Source organism: Pogoniulus pusillus, chromosome 17 (genome assembly GCF_015220805.1).
Source record: "Pogoniulus pusillus isolate bPogPus1 chromosome 17, bPogPus1.pri, whole genome shotgun sequence".
In the NCBI taxonomy this organism is placed as follows: Eukaryota; Metazoa; Chordata; class Aves; order Piciformes; family Lybiidae; genus Pogoniulus; species Pogoniulus pusillus.
Genome location: NC_087280.1, coordinates 15476540 through 15495135, shown reverse-complemented (window position 1 = coordinate 15495135; position 18596 = coordinate 15476540). Strand labels below are relative to the sequence as shown.

At 52.6% G+C, this 18596-nt stretch overlaps 1 protein-coding gene across 1 annotated transcript in view; it reads right to left on the bottom strand.

Moving 5' to 3' along the window:
- ITGA11 (integrin subunit alpha 11) overlaps positions 1-18596 on the bottom strand; it is a 72117-nt gene that overhangs the window by 21234 nt on the left and 32287 nt on the right. Inside the window, 13 exon segments of the mRNA XM_064157874.1 lie at positions 509-619; positions 1672-1814; positions 3516-3682; positions 4593-4723; positions 6074-6277; positions 7439-7579; positions 8423-8571; positions 9633-9777; positions 10377-10447; positions 13413-13578; positions 15014-15158; positions 16539-16687; positions 18095-18222. Coding sequence (XP_064013944.1) covers positions 509-619; positions 1672-1814; positions 3516-3682; positions 4593-4723; positions 6074-6277; positions 7439-7579; positions 8423-8571; positions 9633-9777; positions 10377-10447; positions 13413-13578; positions 15014-15158; positions 16539-16687; positions 18095-18222 — 1850 coding nt within the window.

Sequence of the window (18596 nt, the reverse complement as noted above, 5' to 3'; positions counted from 1 at the left end):
AGCAACTAGACCATGGCACTAAGTGCCTCATCCAGGCTTTTCTTGAACACCTCCAGGGATGGTGACTCCACCACTTCCTGGGCAGGCCTATTCCAATGGGGACAAGGATTTTGAGCAGGATCTGCTGAGACAGACCAGGGGTGATTGGCTTTGACCTAAAAGAGGAGACCCAGACTGGAGAGAAGGGAGAACCTGACCCTGAGGGTGGCGAGAGCCTGGCCTGGGCTGCCCAGAGAGGCAGGAGATGCCCCATGCCTGGACCCAGGCAGGTCAGGTTGTCTGGGGCTCTGAGCAACCTGCTCTAGCTGCAGCTGTCCCTTCCCATGGCATAGGAGTTGGAACTAGGTGACCTTTAAGATTCCTTCCCATGCAAACTGTTCTAGGATTCTGTTGATCATGGGGAGGGCTCAGGGATTACATACAAAGAAGCAAAGGTGACCTCCAGAGCTAAATCTACTGACTAAGTGCCTTATAAAAGGCAGCCTGGGAGGACAATGCTGCTACTTACCGAGACCTTGAGCGAGGTGGGCCAGCCATCATCCAGCATGGGACCATCCTCAGAGTGCTCCAGGTCATAGCTGATGGAGAATGTCACTGGCTTCACGTAATCAGCTGTGTCCTGTGGTGGACAGAATGCATGGTTGAGATGGACAAGGTTCCTGCTCCTGGTGGGATGGCATCAGGCAGCAAGGTAAAGCAGAGCTACAGCCATGTGTGATTTTATCTTCTGAAAGAAAAGCTTTGCAGTCTTGGTGTGCAATCATCCTGTGCCTCCAGCTAACCCTTACCTAGCAACAAGGACATCCCAAGCTCAGTTGCTTGGCAGCCACACACACCTACATGTCTGGTGGTGCTAGAAATGTCTCACTATGGAGCTGCTGGCTCCAACAGGTGGATGCTCTGGGGAAGGGCTGTTCCTAGGGTGAGGCAGAGTTGTCCTGCAACCTTTACTCAAGGCTCATCTACCTGCCAGTGAAGCTGCACTACTACAGCAGCTCTCTGACCATTCTTAGCCCAGCAGTTGAATGCTCTGAAGCTTCTTGGGCTAATTCACAAGCTCCATAGCAAGCTCCAGACTTGAATTTCCCAGAAGTTCACGCCAGTTCAGGCTGGGGCTTGGGGCTGGGCCAGTCTGGCAGCTCAGCCCTCCCTGGCCTCCACAACATCCTCATCATTCACTGGGAATGCTCGAATTTGGCCAGATTTGTGCATCAGCTGTTCCCTGTGAGCGATGCAGAAGGGCTTGCCAGCCCCTGCACCCAAGCACGAGGGCCTTGGTGGTCAGAGGGTGAGAGCAGTGGGGACTGGCAAGGAGGAATTTGGTTCCTAATGGGCAAAAAAAAAAGAAGGGGGTTTTCACCAAATGCTGAGCAGGAGAACCAGCCTGACCCTGGCGTCAGGAGTGCACACCCTCCCTGAGGGCACAGCTAGCAGCTCCAGGAAGCTGGGGCTGCAATGAGATCACTGCCTGGGGACCCAGCAGCTGCTGTGCACCAGCAGCTCCATCCTTGACCACATCAAACCCAGTGTGAAGAAATCCAGACATGGAGATGAAGCCACTGAGGCTCCTCTGACCACATCTCAGCACACCACTTGTTTGTGCAAGGTGCAGAACACCTGCCAGGGGCAAGGAGAGGAGGAGACCCCAGCCTTGTCCTCTTCCATACTCACCAAGACATGGAACTGGAGCTTGTCACAGTGCTTGTGCCCAGCCAGCAGCACCAGCCTCTTCTGCGTGTGCCTCTCTCCACTCTCATCCAGGTGAGCTCGTGAGGTGTACCTGCGCTCGTCGATGGTGGTGTTGTACCGCAGGGCTGCAAGGACAGCAGAGCCCTCAGGGAACTAGAGAGCTACCCTGGGCCAAAACCAGACTCTTGTGCATCCAGGCCATTAGAATCCCTGAGCTGATTGGGTTGGAAGGGACCTTTAAGATTATCAAGTCCACTTGTTAAAGCAGCACTGCCAGGTCACTGCTGAACTATGGCTGTCAGCATCACATCTAGATGGCTTTGGAACTCCCCTGAGGGATGGGGGCTCCACCACTGCCCTGAGCATCTGTGGCCAGGCCTTGACAACTCTTTTGGGGAAGGCATTTTTCTTCATGTGCAACCTAAACCTCCCCTGGTGCAATGTAGAGCTACTTCCTATTGTCCTGTCACTTATTCCTGGGAAAAAGAGACCAATCCACACTTGACTCCAACCTCCTTTCAGGGAGTTGTAGAGAGCAGGAGGTCTCCCTCGCCTCCTGTTAGAGCTGGAGTCATGAGCAAGAAGGCAAGTGTATGGTCTGCATCTGGGGAGGAACAACAACTGCACCGGTACAGGGTGAGGGGATGACCTGTTGGGGACCAGCTCCATAGGGAAGGACCCTGAAGTTATCATGAGCCAACAATGTGCCCTCGTGGCCAAGAAGGCAAATGGTCTCCTGGGGGGCATGAAGAAGAGTGCAGCCAGCAGGTCAAGGGAAGTTCCTCTCTTGCTCTACCCTGACCTAGTAGTGGGATCAAGAGAGACAGGAAATTACTGGGAAGAGTCCACTGGAGGCTACAAAGATGCTGAGAAGCCTGGAGCATCTCTGTGAAGAGGAAAGGCTGAGAGCCCTGGGGCTGGTGAGCCTGCAGAAGAGCAGCCCCAGAGAGGATCTGCTCAGTGCTCAGCAAGAGATGAAGGGCGAGGGGCAAGAGGATGGGCCAGACTGCTTCTCAGTGGTGCCCAGTAATGGACAAGAGGCAAACAGGCACAAAGGGGAACCAGGAGGTTCTACTGAAGATGAGGAGAAACTTCTTTGTTGTGAGGGTTCTGAAGCCCTGAAGCAGACTGCCCAGAGAGGTTGTGGAGTCTTCTCCTCTGGAAAGCTTCCAAACCCCTTGGCCATTGTGATGCTGGGCAAGCTGCTTCAGCAGGGTGGGGTTGGACTGGATGATCTCCAGAGATCCCTTCCAACCCTCACTATGCTTGGATTCTGTGATCCACTGGGCAAACCCAAGATCACAGCAGCATGGGAGGGTTCAATAGCAGAGCTGGGCAGTAACTTCAGAGAGATTCCCTGGGCCAGCAGGAAACATGCACAGATGGTCAGCAGATGTGTCCTGTCCCTGGAGTGGGGAGGGTGGATGAGCTCTGCAGAAGGTGGTCTGGGCACGTACTCTCCTGTCCCACTGGTTGGTGAGGTGGTGGTGACATCTCCATCACATGTCCCACAGCAAGATGAGCTACAGAAGAGCTTTGCCCCGGAGTGTAGGTGAGAGAAGAGGTTCAATACACAGCAGGTTGTGCCTTCCTTGGGCTGTTTTTTGGCACTGCTTAATGGCAGAACTGCCACCCCTGCTCTTTAAGCCAGCACTGGGACAAAATTGTGAGTGAAAAGGGATGTGGAGGGTGGCAATGTGCACGTCTCCAGACATGCCAAGCTCTTGGGTGGTTTCCCTTGGCAGAAGGTGGGTGATCCATCTTGGCTAGAGACCTAAATAACTTGGATGAGTTGGGGTTTTGGTCACGTGTGCCATGCTGCTTACCCACGCTGGTTGTCTGGAAGTGGGATGAGAGGAAGATGGCAGTGAAGCAGATGAAGGCTGACATGCAAGTGGCATCCTTCCCATTCCTCTTGCAGTCCTTGGTGAAGATGTTGATTTTGGAGGGCTCGAAGCGCATGCTGGCATTGATCTGGACCACGCTGCGGGACCTGTAGGGCAAGGAAGGATCAAGAGATATGCTGTGCAGTGGGATGCCCCCATGAATCTGCTGCATCCTCCAAGAGCCTCCAGCTTCACCCATTCCACACCTTTTCACCCATGTTATTGGCAACAGGAATCATAGAAGCATAGATCAGTAGAGGTAGGAAGAGACCTCTGGAGATCATTGGGTCCAACTCCCCCTGCCAAAGCAGGATCGCCTAGGACAGGTCACACAAGGATGCAACCAGATGGGTCTGGAAAGTCTCTAGAGAGAGAGACTCCACAACCTCTCTGGGTAGCCTGCTTCAGGGCTCCAGCAGTCTTACACCAAAGAAGTTTCTCCTCATGCTGAGGAAGGTGCTGAGGAAGACCAAAGGCCATCACAGTGTGCTGCCCTACTCTCAGCTCATCAACACAGCTCTTGAAGAACAAAATCCCTTCCATATGTTTGCCTCCTTCTCATGCCAGTGGAGTAGCTCAGCAGCAAGAACAGGATTTGACCACTTGTCTGAACATAGCACTGTCCAAGGCAGAGCCCAGGGTGGTCCATTTCTACTGGGCTCATCTGCCCTCCATGCTATCAGCTTCAAGGGGACTTCCTGAACACTAATCAATATTTAAACACATGAAGTTGTTGTTATCAGTGAAGAGCCTGGGAAAATCCCCACAAACCAATTAGCTGGTTTGAAACTCCTGGGCAACCAGTGGTGAAATTGAAGGTGGAAACATCTCTGACATCTTTCTAGGGCCCAACATCATGGAAATCCCATGGCCTCACCAGACAGAGGGTCATTATTGTGGAAAGATGGCTCAGATTATTGGGAGATCAGGTTTCCCCTCCCCCACCAGCCCCTCAAAATGACAGCATATTGCAAGAAGCTCTGGGCAGAAGAAAGTTCCAAAGGAGACAGAGCTAACCACAGCAACACAGCATTGCCCAGAGAGCCAACAGCCAAGTCCACGAGCCCATCTTCATTCAGGTCCAGCTGCCCATGGATGCTGCATCCAAAATACATCAAGCCTGGAGCGAGGTCGGCAGCTGCTATCCGCTGAAAAGCAAAGAGGAGAATCCAGCCTGGGCTCCAGCATCCCTGGAGGGCTTTGTCACACCAGCCTCCACCACGCCACTGAAGATGTCCCTCTCCAAGTGTCTGCACCAACCAGCACTTCCCAGGGAGTGATTTATTGAATCACTGAGGTTAGAAAAGACCTCTAAGATGAAGCTCAACCATCGGCCCAATACTACCATGCCCACTAAACCATGGCCTGAAGTGCCATTTCTCTTTGGAGACACCATCCAGAGAGTCCTGCTGAATTTACTCTGCATTTACTACTTCTCCCAAGTGTAAGATATTTTTACAGTGAAGGTAGTGAAGTTGCCAAGAGAGGTTGTGGATGCTCCCTCCTTGGAAGTGTTCAAGGCCAGGTTGGATGAGGCCTTGAGCAAGCTGCTCTAGTAGAAGGTGTTCCTGCTCATGGCAGGAGGACTGGAAGTAGGTGATCTTTAAGGTTCTTTCCAACCCAAACCATTCTGTGAATCCACAAAATATTTTATCTACAGCACTCTGCACTCTGTTGTGCCAAGCTAAGCACTCAAGGACTTAAGCATGTTTCCCATACCCTAGGTCTGCTTTGTCCTGGATCCTTCACAGGAGAAAATCATAGAATGGTTTGGGTTGGAAGTGACCTTAAAGATCAGCAAGTTCCATCCCCTCTGACACAGGCAGGGACACCTCCTACTGGACCAGCTTGCCCAGAGCTGCATCCAGCCTGACCTTAAGCACTTCCAGAGATGAGATGCCCACAACTTCTCTGGGCAATCCATCCCAGTGTCTCACCACCCTCATAGAATCAACCAGATTGGAAGAGACCTCCAAGATCATCCAATCCAACCTATCCTTCAGCCCTATCCAGTCAACTAGACCATGGCACTAAGTGCCTCATCCAGTCTTTTCTTGAAGACCTCCAGGGATGGTGCCCCCACCACCTCCCTGGGCAGCCCATTCCAATGCCAATCACTCTCTCTGGCAACAACTTCCTCCTAACATCCAGCCTATACTCTTCCCGGCACAAATTGAGACTCTGTCCCCTTGTTCTGTTGCTGGTTGCCTGAGAAAAGAGACCAACCCCCACCTGGCTACAATGTTCCTTCAGGTAGTTGTAGACAGCAATGAGGTCAACCCTGAGCCTGTCTTCTCTAGGCTCATAGTAAAGACCTTCCTACTGCCCAGTCCAAATCTACCCTGCTCCAGCTTAAAACCACTGCCCCTTGTCCGCCATGGTCTAGCCTTGGGCACTGTGGTAAAGGGTTGGACTAGATGATCTGTGAGGTCTCTTCCAACCTTGGTGATACTGTGATACTGTGATACTGTGACAGCTGAAGCACCTGGGTGTTGTACCTGCTTGTACTTCTTCAGGATGGTCTCTTTGAAGCCAAGGAAGATATATATTGCTCCTTGGTGCTCATCCTCCAGAGGTGCCCCCACCACGAGGTCGTTGTAGGAGTCTTGGTTGAGGTCGGGCACAGCAGCGATGCAGGAGCCGAAGCGGGAGTTCTGGTAGCTCTGCAGATCAACCAGGGCACCACTGGAAACGAAGTGGTTCTGCTGGGCCAGCCAGAGAGAAAAGGCAACAAAACCCCACCCCTAAATCAGCAGCAGCAGCAAACCAGGCAACAGAAGAATGCCCTCAAAGAGCTAAGTCTTTAAGGAAGAAGGTGAGAGCCCTGCTGGGGCTGTGGGACTTTTCTGCTCAGCACGTCCTTGGCCCCTCATCAGCCCCACACTTACTTTGTCTTTGGTTCCTATCAATCTACATGAATAATGGTATAAAAAGTTGTGCTGCAGATGTGGGTCTTCCCTTGCTCTGACTGAGCTCTGCAGTCTTAGATGTAGACCATTACTTGGTTCCTGCCTCACATGTCTGGAGCCTGATGGAGTTGACTCAGAATCTGCATTTGGAGCCCAGTTTGAGCAGCAGGAAAGCTGGTCCCACCCCAGTGCACTGCTGCACGCCAGGGCAGGGGATGGGGGTGACACATATCCCATCTGTGCCCTGAAATGATGAAGGTGGAGGAACCAATCTTGCTGCTTCCTGCTACTCCATGCCTAGTCCAGCCTCCAGGCAGGAGGATTCCCATTGGAGTGAATGCAAAGTGAACAGGGACTGCTTCTCTAGAGAGACACCCATGTTCCAAACACCCCGCTTTGTGCATCATCCCCTCAGGGTTCAGGAGCACTGGGACTTCTTCTTGCACCCTGTGCATCACCTCCTCAAAGCTGGGAAGCTTGCCTGGCTGGGAGCAGTGAAGCCTTGATGTGAGTTTGCTCTGCTCCAGCATTGCCTGGGCTCCCTTCACTGATGCTGAGCACCCCCCCTCCCCGAGATATTCAACAAACAAGGCAATCAGACAAATCCTCCTCAGCTCTCACACAGCCACGCCAGGTTGCCCAGAGACGTGGTGGAGGTCCCATCCCAGGAGATATTCAAGGTTGGATGCTGAGCAGCCCGATCAAGTTAAAGATGTCCAAAACATGAGATAAAAGTTCTTTGGTGTGAGGGTGCTGGAGCCCTGGAGCAGGCTGCCCAGAGAGGTTGTGGAGTCTCCTCTAGAGACCTTCAAGCTTCATCTGGGCAACCTGTTGCAGGGTCTCACCACCCCTACTGTGTCCCTTCAACGGAAACCGGTGGGTGCGAGCGCAGTGATGCGAGTGGGGCACAGTTCCTGTGGCATGCCCAGCTCGCCCAGTGGTGCTGCCACATACCTCTTGCAGGGTGTAGACGTAAACCTTGCCCCTCTCCCTGCCCTCGCTGAAGAACATGGGGGCTCCCACCAGCAGGACGTCGGTGACGCCGTCGCTGTTGACGTCGAGGGAGTTGATCTCGCTGCCGTAGTAGGAGCCGATCTGGAGCAGAGAGAGGAGAGGAGGCATGGGGGCAATGCTCCTGGTGTTCTGGGAAACTACTACCCACCCCTGTGGTGACCATAGGGGCATTTCAAGCCCTGTCCTTGCTGCAGCCATGGAATTTGAGCTGTGGGCACGTGGACAGTCAGAACATCCTGTGGATGAGGCATTTAAATGGATCCATTTGCAAAAGGAAGGAGGAGGACTGAGGAAGCACACGTGCCAGGGGAAAAGTCCATGCAGCATCCTTGAGGACATGAAGAGTGTGGCTAGCAGGTTCAGGGGAGGTTCTCCTGCCCTTCTACTCTGCCCTAGTAAGGCCACAGCTGGAGTGGGCCTAGTTCTGAGCTTCCCAGTTCAAGACAGACTGGGAACTACTGGGGAGTCCAATGGATGCTGAGGGGCCTGGAGCATCTCTGTGAGGAGGAAAGGCTGAGAGCCCTGGGGCTGGTGAGCCTGGAGAAGAGCAGCCTGAGAGGGGATTTGCTCAATGCTCAGCAAGATCTAAAGGGTGAGGTGCAAGAGGATGGACCAAACTCTTGTCAGTGGTGCTCATGACAGGACAAGGGGCAACAGGCACAAAGGGGAAGCCAGGAGGTTCCACCCAAAGATGGGGAGAAATTCTTTGGTGCGAGTGTGCTGAAGCCCTGAAGCAGGCTGCCCAGAGAGGTTGTGGAATCTCTTTGTCTGGTGAGCTTCCAAACTCCTCGTGTCATTGTGATGCTGGGCACGCTGCTGTGGGTGATGCTGCTTTACCGGGGGGGTTGGACTGGATGATGCCCAGAGGTGCCATCTGACCCTCAGCAGGCTGGCACTGCCGCAGCGGGTGTGTGCGGGCATTACCTGCTCTCCCTTCAGCGCCTGGTGGATGGTGAGGTTGCGGTTGTTGTGCATGCTGAAGATGATGACTTTGCCAGTGTGGTTGAACCTGGGCGCTCCTGCCACGTAAATGCGCTGGCGCTGGGCGGAGATGACGGAGGAGACAGTGTAACCTGCAAGGCAGGAGAGTGGGGCTGAGCACGGCCAAGCAGCTCCCAGCCTCTGCCTCCCTTTAGCCCCCAGCTGCTGACACACCTCTGGCCACCTCCCACATCAGGAAGCCAGAAAAGCAGATTCCCTCGGAGATAAAAGCCGTTGAATCAAACCCCAGCGCCTTGACCCTGGGCTTGGAGCCGCCTGCTTGTGTCCTACCTACACCCTGAGCCGTGCAGCCATGCCAACAGTTCTGACTCTGCCTAATGCAACTGGAAAATCCTGTGCAAAATCCTTCTTTCCTCAAAGCCAGGTCCAATTCTTGGCCTGATTTAGCCTTCTGCTTCATGGCTCACATCAAGTTAAACACCAGCAAGGTGCAAGGCTTCAGCTCTTGCTGTCCCACTCTGTGGAGACCCCCAGCAACATTGTGTCCTAAACCAAGCGTGAAAGACTTTGCTGGTGCTTGACAGCAACATTTGCAGCCTGAGGGAATCTCAGTGTAGAGTCACTGAATCATTTTGGTTGGAAAGTATCTTTAGGGTCACTGAGTCCAACCACTCTCTCTAACTCTACCTAAGTTGGTGCTAAGCCATATCCCTAAGCAGTGTATGTCCAAGGGCTCCTGGTGGAGGAGGACCCCACGACATCTCAGCCCACTCCTGGTCTTGGGGCAGCTCAGCCTGGCACTACATCTCTGGAGGAAGGCATCATTTTGCATCCCAGGCTGACATTTTCACTCTGTCAAGAGCCACACATGGAACAAATTAACCCAGCAGGTACTTCCTCCCTAGGCATGGAGTCCCAGCAGTGCTTTATAGCCATGCCAGGGAGTGCTGAAGAGGACCCAGGCTGGCCAGTGTCTGGGCTAACTCTGCATTTATTTTGCCCCTCTACTCTGCTCTAGTTAGGCCACAGCTGGAGGGCTGCATCCAGGTCTGGGCTCCCCAGTTCAGGAGAGACAAGAAACGACTGGAGAAAGTCCAGTGGAGGCTACAAAGATGCTGAGGGGCCTGGAGCATCTCTGTGAGGAGAAGAGGCAGAGAGACCACTAATTCAGACCCTCATTTGTCTTTCTCACCTAAATATGCTCCATGATTTTTCAGTTCCTCAGGGAACTCCTGGAGGTAAGATTCCCTCAGGGGAATGACCTTCCCACTGCTGGTTTCCTTCAGGACAGCTCCATTCCAGTCGTAGGCACCCACTGCCCCCAGTAAGATCCCATCCTGTGGAAGAAGAGAAGCACTTTGAGGGTTTTCCTTGCCAAATGTAGACAATTCTTCATTATGGGCAAAGTTGATTCAAACTGAGGCTGAGATGGGTGAGGGGACCTGAAACAAAACAGAAAAAAAGAAGCAAACCCTTCTCCAAAGGAAAGATGGAGACAGTTCAATGTGCTGGGATGACATTCCCATCCCACCAATGCCTTCTCAGCATGCCTTTCTCCCCAGCAAAACTCCAAGGTGGTCTTTACTTGGACCTCCTAGCCCACAGATCCCATGGGTGGAAGGAGACTGACTACTCTTTGCTCCCCACCACCACCAAGCACCATGGCACGTCCCTTTGAAAAGGTTGTAGCACTGGGAGGAGCTGTTACAGGCTGGACCTAATAAGGAAGATCTGTCAGCAGCTCCCTTCCCCATGAGATAAATCAACACCAGCAGCATTTTCTTCTTGATGCTGGTGTTAGCAACTTAGCTTCAGGATTAAGAGCTTGCCCAAAAATACTTCACTCCCCACCTGCAGCTGCTGGTGATGATAAGAAGCATGAGACACATCCTTGCAGAGGCAGGAGCAAGAAGTCCCTTCACATTTAGTCACTTACTTCCACAACGTGTGATGAAAATCCAGTCTGGGACATTTCCAAGCCAAAGGAGATTTCATTCTTGTTGGTTCCTTAAAAACAACAAAACCAACAGGAATTTGCATGTCATGGAGAGATTTGGTTTGCTGCAGGAGCTGTGTAGCGTCTTGGAGGCTCAGAAAAGTATCAGCATCCATCTCTACCCCACCTGGAGCACCAAGGACCTTGGTTGCCACACATGAGCCTGTTTCCTCCTAAATCACCAAATTACTCAAGCTCATTCCAGGTCAGAGTGTTTGGGGCTCTGAGCAGCCTGCTCTAGTCACAGATGTCCCTGCTGACTGCAAGGAGGATGGACTAAATGACCTTGAAAGGTCCCTTCCAACCCAAACCAGACTGGGATTCTATCATTCTCTGTCTGCTAATAGGTCCTGGGAGCTCTGCTCTGATGTGCTTCTCTCCTTTCCAGCCTTTGAGAGCACACAGAAAGGGTGGATTTGAAAGATATTGCATTGTAACTGCAAATGGATGAATCAAAGAACCCCAGACTGGTGATCCATTCACACAGCCACCCATCCCACCCATCTACACACCCATCCACCCACCTTGGGGCTGGCTGGCATTGAACAGGGTTTGGAAAGACCAACATCTGCTTTCTTCCCTCTCTCTCTCCACTGCTGGGGTCTGAAAGTCACACTGGTGGAGCCAGGATGGTTAGGATGCTGTTTGATCCCAGGAGAGCATCAAAATCTAACTCAGCTCCTCCAGGTCCAAGAATCTGACTTCAGTCCTTTGAAGAGATTTAATGTTGGTTTCTAACCACTGATGGTGACTTGCCCAAGCTCCTTTCTCACAGGATCATAGAGTCTTCAAGTGGTGTGGGATGCAAGAGACCTTTCAAGGCCATCTAGCCCAACCTTCTTGCAGTCAGCAGGAACACAGAATCAGCCAGGTTGGAAGAAACCTCCAAGCTCAGCCAGCCCAACCTAGCACCCAGCCCTGCCCAATCAACCAGACCATGGCACTAAGTGCCTCAGCCAGGTTTTGCTGGAACACCTCCAGGGACGGTGACTCCACCACCTCCCTGGGCAGCCCATTCCAATGCCAATCACTTTCTCTGTAATGAACTTTCTCCTAACATCCAGCCTATACTTTCCCTGGCACAACTTAAGATTCTGTCCCCTTGTTCTCTTGCTGCTTGCCTGGCAGAAGAGACCAACCCCACCTGGCTACTGCCTCCCTTCAGGTAGTTGCAGACAGCAATGAGGTCTGCTCTAAGCCTCCTCTTCTGCAGGCTGCACACCCCCAGCTCCCTCAGCCTCTCCTCACAGGGCTGTGCTCCATGCTCCTCACCAGCTTTGTCGCCCTTCTCTGGACAGGTTCCAGCACCTCAACATCTGCAACTAGAGCAGGTTGCTCAGAGCCCCAAATAACCTCACCTGGAATCAGTGCCGAGATGGGACATCTCCCACCCCTCAGGGCAACATGGGCCTGTCTCACTCCTTCACAGCAAATAATTTCTTCTTCATCTCTTCTTTTCTCTGGGTGAAGCTTCACACCAAGGGAAGCTTTCTTCAACAGAGAATTGTTGGAGCAAGGTTGGACCAAAGTAACTGGCAAGCTGGTGAGGAGTTTGCAAGATGGTTTGACCAGAATTCTTCCAAGGCCTCAGATGTCTAGTTTTGAGTGAGAGCTCTACACCTTCTCTTCCAATTTCTTGTGAAATGTAGACAGATTTAGCTTTGGAGCCCAACCACCTTGTCACAGGATGGACAGAAGCACTCTCAGTTCGAACACAAGTATTTCCTGATATTTAATTTCAGCCAATAACCCAAAAAAAGCCCTCACATTATTCCCATAATTTCCATTCCTGCCTCATCTCCCACCCCAGGCAGTTCCTGGCAGTCAGTGTGTGGGTTTTGCCCATTTATAGTCCAGCTGGGTTTGAATGGAACTTAATGGGCAGAAAGATGTTGAAGAGCAGATGAACCCCACACCAAACTTCAAAGGTTTGCTGTGAATGACAAAACACCCCCCCAGCTCTGCAAATAATCCCAGAATCCCAGCATGGTGGGGGTGAGATGGGACCTTTGGAGATCAACCAGTCCAACCCTCCTGCTAAAGCAGCATCACTCACAGCAGCTTGCCCAGCATCATAATGATCAAGTGGGTTTGGAATCTCTCAAGAAAAGGAAACTCCAGAGCCTCTCTGGGCAGCCTGCTCCAGGGCTCCAGTGTCCTCACAACAAACAAACTTCACCTCATCTTCAGATGGAACCTCCTGGCTTCCCCTTTGTGTCCACTGCCCCTTGTCTTGTCACTGGGCATCACTCACAAGAGTCTGGCCCCATCCTCTGGCACCCCATGGGCCCTTTCTCTCTTGCTGAGCACTGATCAGATCCCCTCTGGGGCTGCTCTTCTCCAGGCTCACCAGCCCCAGGGCTCTCAGCCATTCCTCCTCACAGAGATGCTCCAGGCCCTTCAGCATCTTTTTTAGCATCTGCTGGACTCTCTCCAGTAGTTTCTTGTCCCTCTTGAACTGGGGAGACCAGAAATGACCCCAGTCCTCCATCTGTGGCCTCACTAGGTCAGAGTAGGTGGGCAGGAGAACCTCTCTCAAACTGCTGGCCACAATCTACCTCATGCACCCCAGGACACCATTGGCCTTCTTTGCTACAAGGGCACATTGCTGGCTCATGCTGACTTTGTTTTCCACCAGCACTCCCAGGTCCTTCTCCACAGAGCTGTTTTCCAACAGTTCAGCCTTCACCTCTATGGATGCTGCCACCCTTCACCTGCACTAGTTGCAAGATGAGAGGTCACCTTTTGAGGAAAGGGGACCTGTGCTCCTGAAGAATGCAAACCACTCAAAATCAAGACATTTCTTCCTATATGGAGACATCCAAAGTGTTACTTTAGGTTCCCAGTGATACAGACATCAGGGAATCCTCCCAGCATGACCAGTTCAAATTCAGCGTAATGAGGACTGACAACACATCTCTAGCAGCTTGCTGTAGCCTGACTGATTGGGATAGGTCAAAGAAGAGCATCACTCACCTTCCAAGCTAAATATCCTTTCTCCAAGTGCATCCACAATGTCTTTGAGGGCTGCTTCATCTGTGACATTAAAGAAATGCTTGTCATCAGGGTCGCTTGCTATGAATTTGATCTCGTTCAGAAAGGCTTCAGGGTTGATTCCTCTTCTGTTGTAATAACCCAGCACCTGGAGTTGAAATGGGAATGGAGTACTCAAGGGTTTTGATCTGATGGACAGAGCTGTCCCAGAGCTCCTGAGGGATGTCTATATGGAAGCAGCCCAACAGCCTTGGCAACTGACATCCCACTGAGGAAGCAAAGCAAGGAGCAAGGACCTGCTGCGTTTCTTCCAGGTACCCTGCATGTGATTTGAGTCCTTCCTATCCTCAGACATGGTGTCTGCTCTGGCAACCAGAGCCAGAGCAAATCACCTCACCACCTCCTCTAATAGCAGGACCAGCTACATGAACCTCAACCAACATGCTGGGAGTGGTGGAGGTGGCAGTCCCATGGCATTGGACTGCACAGGGCACCACCAAGCTCAGCATGGCTTTTGAAGCTACTTGTTGCCCAAAGGGTCATAGAACTATAAGATCCCAGACTGGTTTGAGTGGAAAGGAACCTGTTGAGGCCATCTATCCCAACCCCCTGCAGTTAGCAGGGACATCTGCACCTACAGCAGGTTGCTCAGAGCTCCAGAAAACCTGACCTGGAATGGTTCCAGGGATGGGGCATCTCAGAATGCATCAGGTTGGAAGGGACCCTTGAAGGTCATCATAGAATCATAGAATGTCAGGGGCTGGAAGGTTGCTGTCTACAGCTATCTGAAGGGACATTGTAGCCAGCTGGGGGGTGGCCTCTTCTCCCAGAACAAGGAGACACAGTCTCAAATTGTGCTGGGGAAGGTCTAGGCTGGATGTTAGGAGGAAGTTCTTCCCAGAGAGAGTGATTGGCATTGGAATGGGCTGCCCAGGGAGGTGGTGGAGTCACCATGCCTGCAGGTGTTCAAGAGAAGACTGGCTGAGGCACTTAGTGCCATGGTCTGGCTGACTGGATAGGGCTGGGGGATAGGTTGGAGTGGATGATCTTGGAGGTCTCTTCCAAACGGGTTGATTCTGTGACCTCAGAAGATCATCTGGTCCAGCCCCCCTGCCAGAGCAGATCACACTGTGACACATCCAGATGGTTCTTGATTACCTCCAGAGAGGGAAACTCCACAACCTCCCTGGGCAGCCTGTTCCAGCATTCTGTCACCCTCACAGGAAAAAAAAATCCTCCTCAGGCCCACATGGAACCTCCTATGCCTCAGCTTCCACCCATTGCCCTTTGTCCTGTTACTGGGCATCACCTCACCAACCGCCCTGCTTCGAGCAGAGGCATCCCCAACTAGACCAGGTTGCTCAGGGTCCCATCAATCCTTACCTTGAACGTCTCCAGAGACAGAGCCTAAACCACATCTCTGGGCAACCTGAGCCAGTATTTCACCACTCTCCCACCTCTCAGGGCACATGGGCCAGGCTCTCACCACCCTCAGCATCTCCCTTCTCTCCAGTCCGCGTCTCCCTCTTTTGGTTTAGAGCATCACCCCTCGTCCCGCCGCAGGAGGCTCCCCCTGCGCTTACGGCCACGGCGTATCTGGTGACGTTGTCCTTCTCGCTGTCCTCGATCACCCTCTCCAGGTCTGGGCTGTCGTGCGACTCTCCATCTGTGATTACAATCATTACTCTCTTTGCCCCCTTCCGGCCACCTTTCTGAAACGCTTCCGAGCTGCAATTGAAGAGATGCCCTCAGCCTCGCCGGGAGGGACACGGAGCCCCCCAGCCCCCCCGCCCAAGCCTGCACCCCATCGCCCACGGCAGAAGGCACCAGGCGGGGTCTGCCGGGCTGTGAGACCTTGGCGAGGTGCAGTTGGCTGCAAGACTCTCAGGAAACGTTTAGGCGTTTTGAAAGGAGATTTTTTTCCCACCCGTGGAGCTGGCTTCTTGCAGGAGAGGAGCCTTTAATTCGGCAAAACGCCTTAAGCTTGCAGCCAGGGCATTGGCAACAGGCACAAGTGCCAGAGACATCACAGGAGATGGAGATGTGGGTTGTGCCTGTACCAAGCTTCTGGGTGCCCAAAAATAGTATCACAGTATCACAGTATCATCAAGGTTGGAAGAGACCTCACAGATCATCAAGTCCAACCCTTTACCACAGAGCTCAAGGCTAGACCATGGCACCAAGTGCCACGTCCAATCCTGCCTTGAACAGCCCCAGGGACGGCGACTCCACCACCTCCCCGGGCAGCCCATTCCATTGCCCAATGACTCTCTCAGTGATGAACTTTCTCCTCACCTCCAGCCTAAATCTCCCCTGGCACAGCCTGAAAAATAGTCAGCAGAAGAAGCTCTGGTGCCTGGAGGAGACCTGAAGGCACATTTTGGGGCTGAGAGCTCAACTCTGTGTGCTTTCAGAAGGAGGATACACCTTCAGGTGCGTCCTGCTGCACCTCCCTTCTGGGCCAACTGCCGCTGGTGGATGGAGCAGGTTTGTAATGCATTGTTTGGGAAGCATCAATCAAACGTTAAGTAGCTACGTTTTCAAATACCACTGTCAGCCTGGTGGTACACCCTGCTCTCTAAGCAGGGAGGAAAGAGGAGCTGGGAAGGATGGAGGAAACCTGAAGGAGAGAGAGAGAGGGAGGACACCTGAAGGAGAGGGAGGGGACACCTGAGGAAGAGAGAGAGGGGGAGGACACCTGAGGAAGAGGGGGAGGACACCTGAGGAAGAGGGGGAGGACACCTGAGGAAGAGGGGGAGGGGGAGGACACCTGAGAAAGAGGGGGAGGGGGAGGACACCTGAAGAAGGAGGAGAGGGAGGGGACACCTGAAGGAGAAGGAGAGGGAGGGGACACCTGAAGGAGAGGGAGAGGGAAACCGAAGGAGAGAGGGAGGTCACTTGGAGGAGAGGGGGAGAGGGAGGACACCTGGAGGCGAGAGAGAGGGGGAGGACACCTGGAGGCGAGGGGGGAGGGGGGGGAGGGAGAGAGAGAGAGAGGGGAAACCTGGAGGAAGAGAGATGGAGAACTGAAGAGGAGGGAGAGAGAGGGAAGGGGAGTGCTGATGTCCAAGCGGCTGTCGGGAGCAGAGGCAGCTGAGTGACTTTTACCGAGCGAACTCTATGCCATAGGCAGTCCTGGTCTCTGTGCCTCCTCGTTGCTCGATGTGACTGGCAGCTGCTACCACATCTTTTACAGACCTGTAGTCGTTTAAGTGAAACTCATGGACAACATCTTCTCCATACTGCACGACTCCAACCTAGGGAGTAAAGGAGTATCACAAAGGACACCAACAACCCTCCATGGAGCAAGCACCTACAACACAATGAAGCACGTGAAATGACAACCACCATTAAAAAGCAACCCCTTTGTCCCCACTTGCTCCAGTTTTCCCTCTGAGGGATCATTGGCAATGCTCAATTTTACTTCATTCTTTACTTGCTGGAAAGGTTTAAGGGGATGCAGATCTGCTGTGACCCACTGGGGACCCAGAACACTTTCAGATGGGGCCCAACCAGGAGTTATCTGTGCAGAATGTTGAGGGTATCCCTGTCCAAACCATCTCATGATGGCTAATAGGAAGTGGAAAGGGAGCTCTGCTCAGGTGGAACAAGCTGCCTCCACGCAGGGCAGTGCTTCTCTAGTTCCATATGAATTCATCTCAGAACTCAACATGGTGAGGGTGGGAAGTGACCTCTGGAGATCATCCAGTCCAGCCTTCAGCAGGCTGCCCAGAATCACAATGTGCAAGTGGGTTTGGAAGCTTTCCAGAGGAGACTCCACAATCTCTCTGGGCAGCTTGCTGCAAGGCTCTAGCACCCTCACACCAAAGACTTTTTTCCTCCTCTTCAGATGGAACCTCCTTCCACTCTGAGCCCATTGCCTCTCATTGTGTCACTGGGCACCACTGACAAGAGTCTGGCCTCATCCTCTTGTCCCCTACCCTTTACCTCTTACTGAGCATTGATCAGATCCTGAGGGCTGCTCTTCTCTGAGCCCACAAGCCCCAGGGCTCTCAGCCTTTCCTCCTCCAGCCCCTTCAGCATCTCTGTAGCCTACACTGGACTATCTCAAATAGTTCCCTATCTCTCTTAGAATCACAGAATCAACCAGGTTGGAAGAGACCTCCAAGCTCATCCAGGCCAACCTAGCACCCAGCCCTGGCCAATCAACCAGACCATGGCACTAAGTGCCTTAGCCAGGCTTTTCCTGAACACCTCCAGGGATGGTGACTCCACCACCTCCCTGGGCAGCCCATTCCAATGCCAATCACTCTCTCTTGATCTGATTGTTCCACAACTGGCCCCACTACTCCAGCTGTGGCCTCTCTAGGGTAGAGTGAGAGGACAACCTCTCTCAACCTGATGACCACACTCTTCTTCCCACACCCTAGGAGATCATTTCTGTTGTTGGCCACGAGGGCACATTGCTGGCCTGTGGGCAACTTCTTGTCCTCCCCCTGCCTGGTCAGGGTGTGGGGTGCTGCTTTCTCCATAGAAGCCTGTCTGTGGCCATCATTTCCACGGGCTCAGATTTTCAATCCTTACATTGATGGATTATTTAGGAGAAGCTTTGGTGCAAATTAGGACACATTGGTAGAAAAAGGGACGTAGACAAAGTCCCCATGAGGGGCTGGGGGACACACATGAGGTGTGCAGACCCTTACTTGTATCTGTCCAGGGCCAATATAAAACTTTTTCAAGATGTTTATCAGGAAGTGTTGAACTTCAACCCAAGGGTATATGCTGTTGGATCCATCCAGGACTATGATGATGTCCATGTAGGTCTGGCACCCTGTGAACAACAAGCAGGGTGTTACTGAAAGCCCTTGGCAGTACTTGCAAAGAGGAGCTTTGCTCCTTGCAGCCAGGTGAGGAATGATGATTTGTTTGAGGAATAAAAGACCTCATTTCAATCATTCCTAAATACCTTTGAGCTTCAGTAAGGTGGGGAGAAGCCACAAGCATCCTCTCTGCCGAGAAAAGGCTGGAGAACACTCTAAGAATAACACTCAGCAGTGCCTTTTCTGATTCACATTCAGACTTTTATCCTCTCTCATCTAGTTGCATACTTCAAAGGGTGACCCACTGCAGGCAGGATCCGACCTCTGCCCCTCCCGCAGAGTGATGCTTTACCCTTGAGTCACTCCTCAGCCCTGCCTTCTGCTC